General features: G+C 42.7%; 1 protein-coding gene across 1 annotated transcript in view; it reads right to left on the reverse strand.

Annotated features, from left to right (window-relative positions):
• Positions 1 to 14,850, reverse strand: part of LOC126175095 (sensory neuron membrane protein 1-like) — a 357,930-nt gene that overhangs the window by 63,989 nt on the left and 279,091 nt on the right. The window contains exon 3 of the mRNA XM_049921638.1: positions 151 to 295. Coding sequence (XP_049777595.1) covers positions 151 to 295 — 145 coding nt within the window. The remainder of the gene's footprint in view (positions 1 to 150; positions 296 to 14,850) is intronic.

The raw sequence follows: 14,850 nt of genomic DNA on the forward strand, positions 1-14,850 counted from the left end.
TGTGTTGTGTTCAGAACTGTGTTGACTGGCATTAAGAGGTCTGGAGTGCAGTAACGAGTAAGAAGACTAATACGACTGGAGAGCCACGTCGTAATTTCGCAATCAGCGCCGGACCGGCAGAACCAACCAACCGTTGCAGTCTGTACTGACCATCATGACGACGTTGAGGTAGGTGAACTCGTCGTCCTCGGAAAGTCCTGGAGAGCGCTCTGGACTGAAGTGGTAGGTCGTTTCCAGCCGGTAGTCCAGCGAGCCGTTCGCCGACCGCGTGACGTCACGCCTGCGTCGCCACTCCCTGAAAGCAGACCAGAAAAGGGAAAAACGTCACCACCGTAGCACTTTGGTCTGTGTACACCGCTCTGTCAACAGCAGTGCCCACAGTTTCTATCTTCCGGCGTTCTCTTCCAAAATTAATTGGACCAGAGACAGGTAGATACATCTCCAGGCTGCCTACCTCTTGAGGTAACAGAACTTACGCCACGCTAATTGCTCAGACTACATTTACGCAGTATTTCAGAATGACAGCACTTAGCGGCTTCCAACGAACTTTACACATGATTACAATACATTTCGAAACTTCTTTTTTACTAATAAACACTTCACGCCCACCCCGCCACTGCCGCCCTCCACAAAATAAAGAAAGGAAGAAAGTTTATCGCTTTCTACATTTTCGTTGGTCGTGTAGTGAAACTTCAGTGTCAAGCATGACGTTTTAACTTATTACCTCTTTGCTATTAATTCTATTCGTAACACGTTTTGCAGACAGCATCCACATATACCACAGAATGTATCTGCAAAATTATATCTTTGTACAGTTCAGGAGAGACAACGCCACGGACACTGAGATGCTTCAAATGTTAGCTTATCTTAAAATGGAGTGCAAGACTTTCGGAAAAATGTACATAGTTCTCATTATCGGTTGTGTAAAACATAGGTTAGAAAGAAATGTGTTGCATAGGGCGCCAAGAGGGCAAATACTGAACCTGCTCGAGAAAGTGGAGATTTATGTACACAGAAAACGGCAACCGGAATTACTGCTGAAGGAACAGAATGGGTTTAACCTAAATGCTTATTTACCTACTAGTTTGAGCTGCGTCGAGCGCCCGAGCAGCTTGGCGTGCGGTCGTGTGCGCCGGCAGCCGGTGACGAAGAGACTGGGCATTCTTCCGCAAGTTCCGCCACAAGAAAACAAGAACTTCATACAGAGAACCCACGTGGCGCCGCCACTGAGACCCCACTACGGATGTGTTATCAACTATCGACTTTCTACTAAACAGTCATTGTTTCGTTAATTACCTTATACTTACGGTTATCGTTTAACTGTTTTGTCACGCTGGAAGATTTCAAGTTATAGATGCGGTTTTATTTGTAGACTTTTTATACTGGCTTTTACACAATTGTGTGTTTTACTTTGACGGGCTATGTGATTCCCATTATTACTATTTCCACTTTTTGTATGGATTTTAAGTATCGAACTAAAGCCATATATTGTATGTCAGTACACGTTTCATTGTCAGACGCTCATTTATCCATGTGAAATAATTTTAATTAATGACTACGCATACTGCATTTCGACTATTAAATTTGCGATACTGATTACTCATATCCCTAGCTATAGTGCCCTCTGCTGGCCTAATTTATTTTTATAAATACCAGATGCATCCAGGACTATGTAACTACAAGTATAATTTGACGTTGACATCTACATCAGAATATGTTATGGTATATATGGCTGGTATGCATGACTGTTAATCATGTAAGTACTTCTTATTTTTCTTATGTAGCAGCAGGTCTTTTATAGATTTAGCTTCAGCAAACTGAACTTAGTTGGTTACACCACTGTTTCTGTTTGTAACATATCTGAAAATGGCAGAATCCAAAACCGGTAATAGCGAATTGTAAAAGTTGGTGTGACCAAGACGGACCTGTAAAATAATATCCAATTAGCATATTAACAGTACTGTTACGTAATATAAGTGAAAAATGTACTCTGTGAAAGTAATTTCTGACACATTGGAACTGATTAAAAAAATAATCACAACAACAAAAACATACTTATTGAGTTCCTCAAAATTTGTAATTCCATAACCAAGAAGTCTGAATAAGTGAAACAAATAAAGCTTGTTGAAAGAACTAGAGTGTCCGCCATCTACTTATCAATTAATGTGTGTTGTCTCAGAATAACCTTTACTCACAAAGAAACTCAAACTTCCATTTACCTAACTGAAGAGGGCCATGCATACTAGTTTCCTTATTAGTATCTTAGTAATGTATGAGTTCCCTCTGTGCAAACAAATACATTGCTGTTTGGTTGATCGACAGACATATTTTCACTTTTTTTAGATTCGCACGATCTTCAGATACAGTTTAAGAGAGTCCTTCGTTATAAATGGGTGTTTGTGTTTGGTTGAACTTGCTGGCGGATTAAAACTGTGTGCTGGACCGAGATCCGAACTCGGGACCTTTGCGTTTGGCGGGCAAGTGCTCTACCACCGAGCTATCTAAGCACAACTCACGACCCGCCGTCACAGCTTTACTTCCGCCAGTACCTCGTCTCCTACCTTCCGTATTTCACAGAAGCCCTCCTGAGAACCTTGCAACACTATTATTCCTGGGAGAAAGGATATTGCGAAGACATGGCCTAGCCACGTCCTGTGTGGAAGTCCCGACTTCAGGTCTCGGTCCGGCACATAGTTTTAATCTGCCAAAAAGTTTCATAGCATCACACACACCGCTGCAGGGTGAAAATCTCATTCTGGAAACATCCCCCACGCTGTGGCTGTCATGTCTCCGAAATATCCTTTTTTCCGTGATTTCTAATACTGCAACGTTTTCAGGAGAGCTTCTGCGAAGTTTGCAAGGTAGGAGACGAGGTACTGGCGTAAGTAAAGCTGGAAGAAGTATCGTGAGTCGTGCTTGGGTAGCTCTGTGATAGAGAATTTGTTCGCGAAAAGCAAAGGTCCCGAGTTCGATCTTTGGTCCGGCACACAGTTTTAAGCTGCCAGGAAGTTTCGTATCAGCGCACACTCCGGTGCAGAGTGAAAATTTCATTCTGTGTTTGGTTGTCCTGCACAGTTCACAATGTCTTATTCTGGACACTGTCGTGCGTATTTCACAATAGGGGGTGAACAAGAACTCCCCCACCAACAAACTTTTACTCATGGGTACCTTTAGTTTATTTTGTTATGAGGGATGCACAGTTCCCAGCCGCTCGTTATGGAGCAGTAATGTAATTATGATTAGGTTTGTCACCACAATCATCTTTTTTTCTGTAAAAAACACAACAGTGAAGAAGCCTCCAATTTGCTATAATCAAAACGTACAACACACAATACAGAGCCCTCAGACGAATCACTAACACCTTTACCACAGTGTGTTCAGTTTGTTCTGTCAGTGTACCGTACAGCACCTGACAAATGGAGAACTGTTTCGTTACAGGTATTGTTCAAAAGACCGACCATCACGATCACGGCAGATTGTACAGCGAGCCACCATCGACTGTCTTACACGATCAAGATCTCCACAGTTTGGCGCACCACTTCGGCGTTGAGATAATCCTAGCAAACACCCCAGTCCGAGTATCGACCGGTGTCTCGTAAACTAGGCGCTACACACGCCCCTCAGAAGGAGAAGTCCGCTGGCGTCGTGTCCGGTGACCGAGATAATCACGGATCAGAACCACGACGGCCTGTCCATATCTAACCAAACAAAATGCAGCAAATCGTAAACGAGCCAGCGAAGACGGTGGGTCCCTTATACCAAAACACCCAGAAAGCTTGTAGCGGGAGCTGTGATTCACACTGTACATACTAAGTGTTTCCACCAGTGTGTCTTAAAACCGTTCCTTTAAACTATGTCTATAGGTCAAGGAATATTTAAAATCCCACGAAAAATTTTAATGAATACATGACGCCGTTACGACGCAGGAACACGACAAAAAGCAATAAAGCAGTGATTCAGAGTCACACTTACAAGTGAAATAAATTCATCAAAGTAACGGTAGTTAGCAGAGACCAAAAATGGTTCAAATAGCTCTGAGCACTATGGGTCTTAACTTCTGAGGTCATCACTCCCTTATAACTTAGAACTACCTAAACCTAACAAACCTAAGGACATCACACACATCCATGTCCGAGGCAGGATTCGAACCTGCGACCGTAGCGGTCGCGTGGTTCCAGACTGTAGCGCTTAGAACCGCTCGGCCACATAGGCCGGCCTTACTACTGTCAGTTTTGAACCTCAAATACTTTTGAGAAACAGCTTTACTTACTCGTACACATGGATTCTGATGGCCAAATCACTAGTTTAAACAGACAGAAAATTGTGGAGCAACTTGGCGATATCAACATCGCAATTGTAGCTGTGTGTTAGTGTGTGACATATACGGCAATCATCATGTATTTGGTGTCATTAATCTCCTCGCTTAAATAAATGTATAAGAATCAGTCTGCTCAGTGGCTTTCTAGTTGTGCCACGTTTTCTAACAAAAAGTTTAGTTATAGTAAGTCAACTCATCCAGAGGACGTTAACTTAACATTTGCATTCCTCTTATTGGGGGGGAAAAACATTTTAATTTTTTCGTGGTGAAGAACTTAAATTTATTTCACTTGCCGTAACCCAACGTGAGTCGCAACATACTCACAAACTCATGTTCATATCAGAGGTGAGGCGGGATCTGAGGCAATTCATTTCATGGGACACGAGCGGCCATGAACAGATGAACAGAAGGGGGACGGCGCCTGTGAAAAGAAGAGATTTTTCAGGACTGTGTGGTTGAAGACAGTAGAGAAGGATTTGGATGATATGCTAAGGAGGTAGATATGGTGATAATAAGTAAATGAGACTCTGGGTTTGCTTACTGGTCTGCTGTTTATTCCTTCTTCACGTATTTGCAACGAACTTGCAAAAGACAGAGACACTAATTTACAACTTCAGCACACGCAAAATACAGATGACATTTACTAGAGTCTCCAAACGGCTACACCAGCGAGTAACTTTATAAGGATTGGGGTATAACAGTAAAACGACCACGATCGATGGAAGTCCTAGATTCTGTTGTTCTAATCGAACACTTAGATTCAAGTACTCGTCACAATGAAAGTGACATACAGACATAGGTACATGCAGACAAATGTACGATGCAAATCAATAACGCTAGCCCAGAGGCATGTACAGGCAAACTTTGCAAAACTTTATTAGTATACAGGCTACACTGAAGATAAGACTCACTCACATAGTACCTGCTTTAAGATATTGGTCATCAGAGGCTTCTGTCTAGAACTCTTCTAGACCTGGTATACTTATGCTTGCTGGAACTCTGCTTTGCTTAAAGTTTGGGGGCTTCTATAAATGGCATTTGTGGCTGTTTGCTTGCAAATGGTACGTGATTGCGAGGCTTTTTGCCTCCAATTGTCAGTCAGTGAGCGTGACGTCAGCAGTTTCTCAAGCGTATGACCGTTTAATGGAGTGACTAAAGCGGCTTGCACTGTGCGTCTCTACCTAAGTTACAAGGCTTGCTGCTAATATTCATACTTGAATGAGTTTTCCTTCTTTTTTCGGCAGTCCTTCATTATTCGGTCATTACAACTTTAAGACGAAGTTATAAGTCTAAGAAGTAGAATTTTATGAGGATGTGTTACATTTAAGATACTTCACGAATAAGTACCACTTCTCCTTATGAATCCCATTTTTAAACGAAAACAGATCATTGAAAGGAAAGGTACCGGCATTACATAAAGAGCTCTTTCTTGTTTTATGTAGTAGGCATAGCACTACTACAGTCAAGGATCCGGGTTCCAATCCCGGGGCCGGCCGGTGTGGCCGTGCGGTTAAAGGCGCTTCAGTCTGGAACCGCGTGACCGCTACGGTCGCAGGTTCGAATCCTGCCTCGGGCATGGATGTGTGTGATGCCCTTAGGTTAGTTAGGTTTAATTAGTTCTAAGTTATAGGCGACTGATGACCTCGGAAGTTAAGTCGCATAGTGCTCAGAGCCATTTGAACCATTTGAATCCAATCCCGGGGATGTAAAAAAAAGTGACAGTCTACGGGTCTAAAGGTCTGAGGGACGATCCCCACTCAGTCCTGTAATTTTCCTTTGTCACTTTATCTCTCTTTTCAACTCTGACACTGTATGTTAACGTGAAGAATGCCGAGTTACAACGGGATTCGGGGTCTTCCTTAAACTGTGGGTGCACCTACCATGACTGGCTGGGTATGTCACCACAAAGATCATAAGAAGGCAATGGCATGTCACTTCCAAAGGGACCATGCCTAGTAAGGCGTTGTCCTACTCAAACCAACGTTTGGGTTAATGACAGGTTTACCTTTTAGTCTTCTGACTGTTTGGCCATTATTTCCCCTCCTCTACCTATCTCTTCATTTCACACACATCCCTTTTCTCGTCGGTTCTACACAGGACCTTCACATCCCTTGTATTACCAACCTACTTAGTTATTAAACCACCAACAACCATTCTCATATGAGCAACAGAGGAATAATCAATTAAGGACTTTAAATCAACCTGCTTAATTCTAACCGTCCTTCTGTATTATGCCGTCCAAAATGCTTCGATCCTTTCCCACATCTGAGAACTCACTTCGATTTCTACGCTCTAGAAGTATACTACCAAACATTTCGTTTAAAAAAAAATGGTTCAAATGGCTCTGACCACTATGGGACTTAACATCTATGGTCATCAGTCCCCTAGAGCTTAGAACTACTTCAACCTAACTAACCTAAGGACAGCACACAACACCCAGCCATCACGAGGCAGAGAAAATCCCTGACGCCGCCGGGAATCGAACCCGGGAACCCGGGCGTGGGAAGCGAGAACGCTACCGCACGACCACGAGCTGCGGACTTCCAAAACTAAGATGAATGTTTAATACGAGTATCTTTCTTTCAGCGTCTAATAATATCTTTTCCTGTACTAATCTGCTTCTTATGTCCTCCGTTGTCCGTCCATCATGCGTTATTTTACTTCGGAGGTAGAAGAATTCCTTTACTTCGTATTCATAGTGCCTAAATGGGAAAGTAATGACAACTGTGCTGTTCGTGATGTAAACTGATTGTATCCAAAATAAAATAAATTCAGCAATGCGTCTTCATATTTTTGTACCTAAATTCCATCACACTCCAAAAAAATAACCGAAATGATCAAGTTGTCCGTTGTTTGCGTCTGAAGAACACACAGACCGCCTGGGATGGTAGTTGGCACGACGCACTAGGCTGTAATCTGGGCTGCCTGACTGGCAGGAAAGCAGCGCCTCGACTTCCACACTAGAATGCTATTTTTGCTATGACTGTGGGGATTAACGTTTGCCACAGTGTTGAACTTTTTTGTTGCTGTTTGCTTGCTTATCACTAACTTCTTCTGGAAACTTACCTCATATCCAGGATGACAGAGTTCCAAGCATGAAGGGGTGAGGTTTCCCTATCGTGGTGTTGTGTGGTAACGTGCCTTGTGAATGCTTGACTGCGTGCTTATATTTGGTGTTTTACTGCATGTGATTTTAAGTACATCGTTGAATAATACATCTCCATAACGGTGTATATTTTTCCTTGCTTAATTGTCCTAATAAACTGTGTTCATGACGGGTAAGAATGCGACGATTCAAGATATCACGTCAGTAAAGTATAGCACCAATCTCTCAAAGGAAATCCGAAGAATTTCCGTGTTCTTGTCTCCATTACATTCGGCGTTTCTTATATACGAGTATGGTGTATCGTACTGCCTCTTTTCTGATCGTTCAACACAGTTCTCGTCTTTGTAACGTATTTTTGTCCACTGTTACGGTAATTTCTTAATTTTTTAAATTACTTGAATTACTTATATAGACATTCGTTTCACATGGTAACATTGAGGCTTTCAGACACTCTTCTACATCTAAGCATACATAGAGAGTTGAAGCTGCAACGTGCTTAGTACAAAATCTGTACATCTTAATTATAGTAAATATAATAATACTTGTACGCTGTCTACGGTTACAGAAGCAATCTTCTTTGGTCTATATTCACATACAACTACATGGCGGACACACTTGCCGTTAATAGTTGTGTAATACGTTGTAATGGTATTTAACAATATCACTGTTTTTGTAATCGTACGTCATAATAAATTACAAAAGAACACAATTCTGTTTCAGCGCCGTCTGACTTGATGCTAACCACACTCATCATAATGTTGCAGTATACTTTATTATAATACAAGCATGAAGATAGCGCGAATCCTACGAATTTTAACAAGTGGGTGGCCCAGAACATGGAGATACGATCTTCTAACAGTTGAAAATTTGAGAAAATTCAAATTTTATTGGAATTGCAGGGTAATAACTAATGAAAGCAATCCGTTGCAGACAACGAGCCATAACAGTAATTAACAAAGATGAGCAAGTTCCCTTCATCATAGATATCGCTGCACCCTACACCCATAATTTGCAAAACCCATGCGATGAGAAGACCAAACACAGAGATCTGGCGGATGAGGTAAAACCTTGTGGAAACGGAAGTCTGTGCTCATCGCCCCAGTACTAAAATTAAAAACCGGGTTTATCTCAAAACCGACTCCGAAGAGTTTGCAAGAACTAAAACAGAGCGACAATTTCAGATGAAGCGAACAAATTAGCGTACGGAAGCATGAAACGCGTGGGCATTGTGCATTTGTCACTGAACTGCAGCTCCAGCCTTACTTAGAATTATTCCAAAACCCTGCACATACATTGTTAACAGTTATTGTTGGCCTCAAATTTCAATTAAAGGGAAAATTTAAAAGCAAAACACTAATTATCAATCAGCAACATAACTTGAAGAAACGCCAGCAGTTGTACTTAGTTCTTAGCAATTGGAGACAATAGCTTTCGCAATTGTTACGCATTTCAATAGCTAATATACCTCAGACAGTGTCTTATGTTTGCACTAACATATGCGAAGCATTCGAAGCTCTATTAAGGTACGTGCAAAGGAGATAATGTCAATAAATCAAGGCTAATTTAAAATATGAGTTTTCTCGGCCGAAAACAATGCTACGAATGTGAAACGTGACGAATGTATTATTTGAAGTCTCCTGAGTGAGCGTCCCAAGTTTCTGTCATTTCCGACGGATATCGTGGCTGTAGGACAGTTTCAAAATGGCGTCTGTAGGTGATGTACGTTACAGGCAACGTGTTGTCATTGACTTTCTCACTGCAGAGAAAGCAACTATGGGAAATATCCACAAACGCTTTTGTAAAGTCTGTCGAGCATCTGTTGTCGACAGGAGTACAGTTAGTCGCTGGACACGGAGTGTGCGACCATCAGAAGGTGGTTCGGCGGAGCTCCACGATTTGCAGCAGTCGGGTAGACCATCCACGGCTGTCACACCTAACATGTTGCAGCGAGCTGATGTCATTCGCGAGGATAGACTCATTACAACTTGGCAGTTGCTGCTGCATCTGTCAATCACCAAAGGAATAATTATCAGCACTCTTGAATATTCAAAAGTGTGTGCAAGATGGGTCCCGCGGTGTCTAACGGTGGATCAGAAATCGCACAAAAAAAAACATTTGTCTTGATTTGTTACAACGTTTTGAAGCTGGGGGGGGGGGGGGGGGCGGCTTGTCCTCGATCGAGACAGGTGATGAAACCTGGGTTCACCATTTTGAGCCCGAAACAAAACGACAGTCGAAGGAATGGCACCATTCCCACTCCCCACAGAACAAAAGATTTAAAGCAACTGCTTCCACCGATAAGGTCATGATCATCGTGTTCTAGGACTGTGAAGGAGTGATTCTCATTGATGTGATGCCAAGAGGCGGTATCATTAATTCAGAAACATATGTCAATACACTAACAAAACTCAAGACGCGCTTCCGGCGACTTCGGCGTCACAGCAGTCCAGGAGATGTTTTGCTGCAACACGATAACGCTCGGCCCCACACAAGTCTGAGGACTGCTGAACACATCGCAAAACAGGGTTGGACAGTGTTACCCCATCCACCCTACAGCCCTGACCTAGCCCCCTCGAACTTCCGCTTGTTTGGGCCATTAAAGGATCCCATTCGTGAAAGACATTTTCAGGTCGATGAGGAGGTGATTCACACAACTAGCTCCGCCACCAAGAAAAAGGATGGTACCAACAGGGCATACACCCCCTAGTTTCGCGCTGGAGAAAGGCCATAGAGTGGGTGGAGATCACGTGGAAAAATAATGTGTGTAGATAAAAGACCATTCTTGTGTGTGTGTAATTCTCATTATGTACAGTAACGAATTGTTGAAGAAAAAATGCGGTGCATTACTTTCTGGCAACCCTCGAATGTATACGACCTGTCACATAGGCTACTTGATAAAACAGGCTGAACTACATAGTATGTTGGAGGCGAGTAAAGACTATTTTTAATTCTTCTGTTATTTCATCAACAGCTCATAAAGTTAGAATGAAAAATATGAATACAGCTGCCTTGATCGTAAGCAAAACGAAAAATTAGGTTGTCGTATATTTTTATTTTACATTAATCAGCATATAGAATACATATTCGTATTCAGTAACGACCAAGAAAAGTGACTGTACTGTTCATTTTTAGTAAAGAGAAATACAAAAACTAGTGCCACTTCACTCTGCTCTCACATGATGGAAGCGCCTACTGTGTTTGTCTCCTGTCTCGCGTTCCCAGTTGGACCTCTGAGTGTTTCCGCAATTTGCTGCCACTTAAGTTTCTTTCTGTTCGGCTTTTGAGCTATGGGTGTCTTGGATCACAGAAGCATTTACGGTAGCTGTATTCTTCAGTTAGCAGTATTACATTCTCTTCTGATAACTCCATCGCTCACGCAAGTCACGGTTAATAACAAAAGCAATTCGCCCACAAAACAGCAGACGAACGTTCTCTGCGCTGCGGGCGCAAAGCGCAGAGCGCGCGAACCGCCGATGATAGTTCTCTGACAGACCGATGAAGTAGCAGAACACGAGCGAGCACCTTCGAAAGCGAACCGGACACAGGGAAATCCTGCTCGCCCGCACTCGCCCGCTGCTCACACCACAGTTCTCGTTCACTGGTGGTCGCTCCGGCGTCTACTACGCGTCACTAGGTAACTGCTTCCGAAGGAACGGACACGTCACAAGTGCGCAGGAAACACCCTCATCGCATGGAGTCACGTGTGTGTGTCTGTGAAAGGGTGCGACACGGATCGCTGAGGCTATCTATTACAGTGACAAGACACTAATGGCATCGATTTGTTTAAAATTACCGATGTTTTAACAGCAGGAAGAAATATATTGAAATGGAAGCTTAATGGTTTCAATATTCCTACCCAAAAGCGAGATGAATGGTGAAGACTCGCCTTTGTGTTGCCGAATCCCGCCTTGCAAGTATTTAACTGGATTCACTGTGGGACCTGTTAAGATCTTAGTAGGTGCGACTCAGTAGCAGTATTATTTTAACACTTACTTTAAATATCTCTCATCACTGTACCGAAACACTAGTCACTAAACGACATTACGTCAGTGTAGAGACAATATATTTCACGTTCCACGCTTTTCACTTCTGAATTTTGTAAATGCTTTGTTATATCAACCTGTCATGTGACGTATATTCCTTACATTCATGGGTTCAACTGAATGTTTAAGTAAGGAGTTGGCCGGTTCACGGTGGGTGAGGGAAGGGTGGGGTTAGATATTGTAGTTTTAAAGAAACGTAGTGTTGTTTTCGCTTCAGTTTACATGGAAATCTAGGTGTATTTCGATTTCTGTTGGTAGACACTTTTTGTTGTTGTTTTCTTCAGCACGAAGACTGGTTTGATGCAATTCTACATGCTACTCTATCCTGTGGAAGCCTCTTCATCTCCGAATAGCTACTGCAACTTACATCCGACTGACTTTGCTTACTGTATTCATCTCTTGGTCTCCCTCTACAATGTTAACCCCCCACCCACCGAACCATAGTTGCTTCCATGATCAAATAGACAACTCATTGGTGACTAAATGACTAAATGAAGGAATCGGTTGATAGGACACATTCTAACGCAAGTTACGTCACAAACTTATTTTCTCCCCAATGGGGATATGCACTCTTAAAGACGTCTGGTTACGTTCTGCACCGCCATTGTTTTGTTTTACATGTCCCTGTTGCCATGCGACGTACTTCATTGTTTGTTTACAGATAACGTCAACTGTTCCAGCGATCACTACGACCGTTGCAAGCACACGGGTTACTGCGTAGAGTTAATCGCAGACTTCGCTCGTGCAATTCCAGCGTGTGCAAATTTAGAGATGGCTGATGCGCATTTGATGGGTATGGGTTATCTGAAGGCAATGGCGCTCAACCTTCGTAAGGGGAGATAATTCTAGGACGAAGGAGCCGCGACATGGAAACGATTGGAGGCATTGGTCGTTGTCTTAGGGAACATGGCGCATTTAAGACTGATACTCACGACCGGAGGAGACCAAGAACGACGAGGACGCCGCAACGGGAGGCGGCAATTCTTCATGCAGTTGACGACGAACCTAGTGTCAGCACACGACATGTAGCTGCAATACTGAATGTTGACCACATGATGAGTTGCTGCATGTATCAATGCCCACAGAGCATATTGAACATCTCCTGTGAGAATGAGTTACGTGTAGTATGTTGATGTGTTCTGTTCTTGTGTGTTTCCCATGATTAATGAGTTGGAGAAAATGAGTTGTAACACGGAAACAAAGCGTTTCCAGACTCATGTTCATATAACGTAAGTTCTTCGCCTACGTGTAAGAAACGTGTCCTGCAGTTTGTGCCGTACATTTTTGTTACACCCCGTATAATCTTCAGCACTCTTCTGTAGCACTACATTCCGAAAGCCCACGTTTGAAGGCTACCTTCCCGACAGATACCTTCAGAATAGACTTCTCAACATGTAAATTTAGATTAACGAATTCCTTTTTCCAAATCGTTTCCTTATTGTTGCCAGCATGCAATTGTATCTTTTGTACTCCGGGCATTATCACTTACTTTGCGACGCAAATGGAAAAATTCATATGCAACATTTAATGTCTCGTTTTCTGTTCCAGTTCTCTCAGTAAATCCTGATTTAAACGACTACATTCCATTATCATTAATTAATGTTCATCTCATAACCTCTTTTCGAGACACTATCCATTCCATTCAACTACTCTTGGAAGTCGTTCCGTCTCTGACAGAAGTACAATCTCATTGGCTAAGAGCAAAGTTTTTACTTATTCTCCCTAAACTTTATCTCTCTTTCCGTATTCTTCATTTCCTTTACAGTTGTTAGCACACTGGACTCGCATTCGGGAAGACGAGGCTTCCGGCCATCCTGATTTAGGTTTTCCGTGATTTCCCTAAATCGCTTAAGGCAAATGCCGGAATGGTTCCTTTGAAATGGCACAGTCGACTTCCTTCCCCATCCTTCCCAAACCCTCACCCAGAATCAACCAACCAACCAAGCTTTACAACTTTCCCAATGTACGGAAATAATAGCATCGGCACAGGATAGAGTAGCATGGAGAGCCGCATCAAACCAGTCTCAAGACTGAAGACCACAACAACAACAATAGGCTACAAGCCTGCCTCAATCCCTTCTCAACGATAGCCTCCTTTTCATGTCCTTCGACTCCTATAAATACAGTCTGATTTCTGTGTAAATTGTAAATACTCTTTTGGCTTCCCGTATTTTATCCAGGCTGCCTTCAAAATTTCAGAGAGTTTAGCGTAGTAGACAGTGACAAAGTGGTGCCTACGGCTGCAGCCGTGTTTACCGCGATATGCGCGCCACCCGACGCCGTGCAGGCTGCGCGAGACTAGATCGTAAACAACCCGGCGGTGGGAGGCCGGCTGTAAACAGCTCGGCAATTTGTGTCGTTGTCAGCTGTTGACGCGTAACCGCCTGGAAGGGCGGCAAGCCCGCAATACACGTCTGTTGCGTGTGGCAGTATAGCCGTGGAGGATAGCGTAAGACGTGTAATTTTTCTCATTCCGTTTCAGAATCACGATATCCGCTTTTTATGTGCTGCAGCCTTTTCTTGAAATTACAAAAATTACTCTGGTAAATTAAGATTTTCGAAATGTGGAAAAGTGTTTCAAGGTACAACATGGCCATGTAGCTGGGGGGGGGGGGGGGGGGGGGGGTAAATACTCGACTGAAATGTAAACGTGTTGCAGTCGAGAAAATCTTGTCAGTACTGTGTTTCGTAATCTATCAGCTACATTATTACTCTACTACACACCAACAATCAGTAATTGAAATCAAATAAAGAAGAAGTATTATCAAAAACCGGTCACAAGTTAAACACACTTTGAAACAGAAACTAGCGGAAATTATCATTTTTCAAGATAGGTCGATGTTAAGACATTAAAGAAACTCAGATCATTTGCAAGTATCACTTGATTCATAGTAAAAGACCTACTTCTGTTGCAAGATACATAATAGTGGACGACCAGCAAAGTACGGCTTAGTGACGACAAGGTATATAAATAGTTCTAAAAAAATATAATATTTTGCTCACCATAAACGTCTGTTTCTGAAGAATTAACACTATACTCCGAATAGCTTCAACATATTATACAGCACTAAAATGTGCAGAACACGAAATATCCACGTATGCTGCACAAAACACATCCTCATGTCTGGTAACATCGAAAACTGCCAAAGTGCGGAACTGCTTATGGTGGTGTCTGACAAGCATTACTTCATATGATTCCAAAAATCAGTCTCCCGTAATGGTAGAATAACGACTGATTATTTCAGGTACTGTTGCTCAATGTACTTCAGGTCTCTACTGCAGTCTGTGAATGACGGAGAAGTTGATCCCGATATCTTCTTTTCTTCTACTGGTGGAGCGTGGTTGCAATTGCCGGAATACGGTTGGTCGCAGAACCGTTAACG

Source organism: Schistocerca cancellata, chromosome 3 (genome assembly GCF_023864275.1).
Source record: "Schistocerca cancellata isolate TAMUIC-IGC-003103 chromosome 3, iqSchCanc2.1, whole genome shotgun sequence".
Taxonomy (NCBI): domain Eukaryota; kingdom Metazoa; phylum Arthropoda; class Insecta; order Orthoptera; family Acrididae; genus Schistocerca; species Schistocerca cancellata.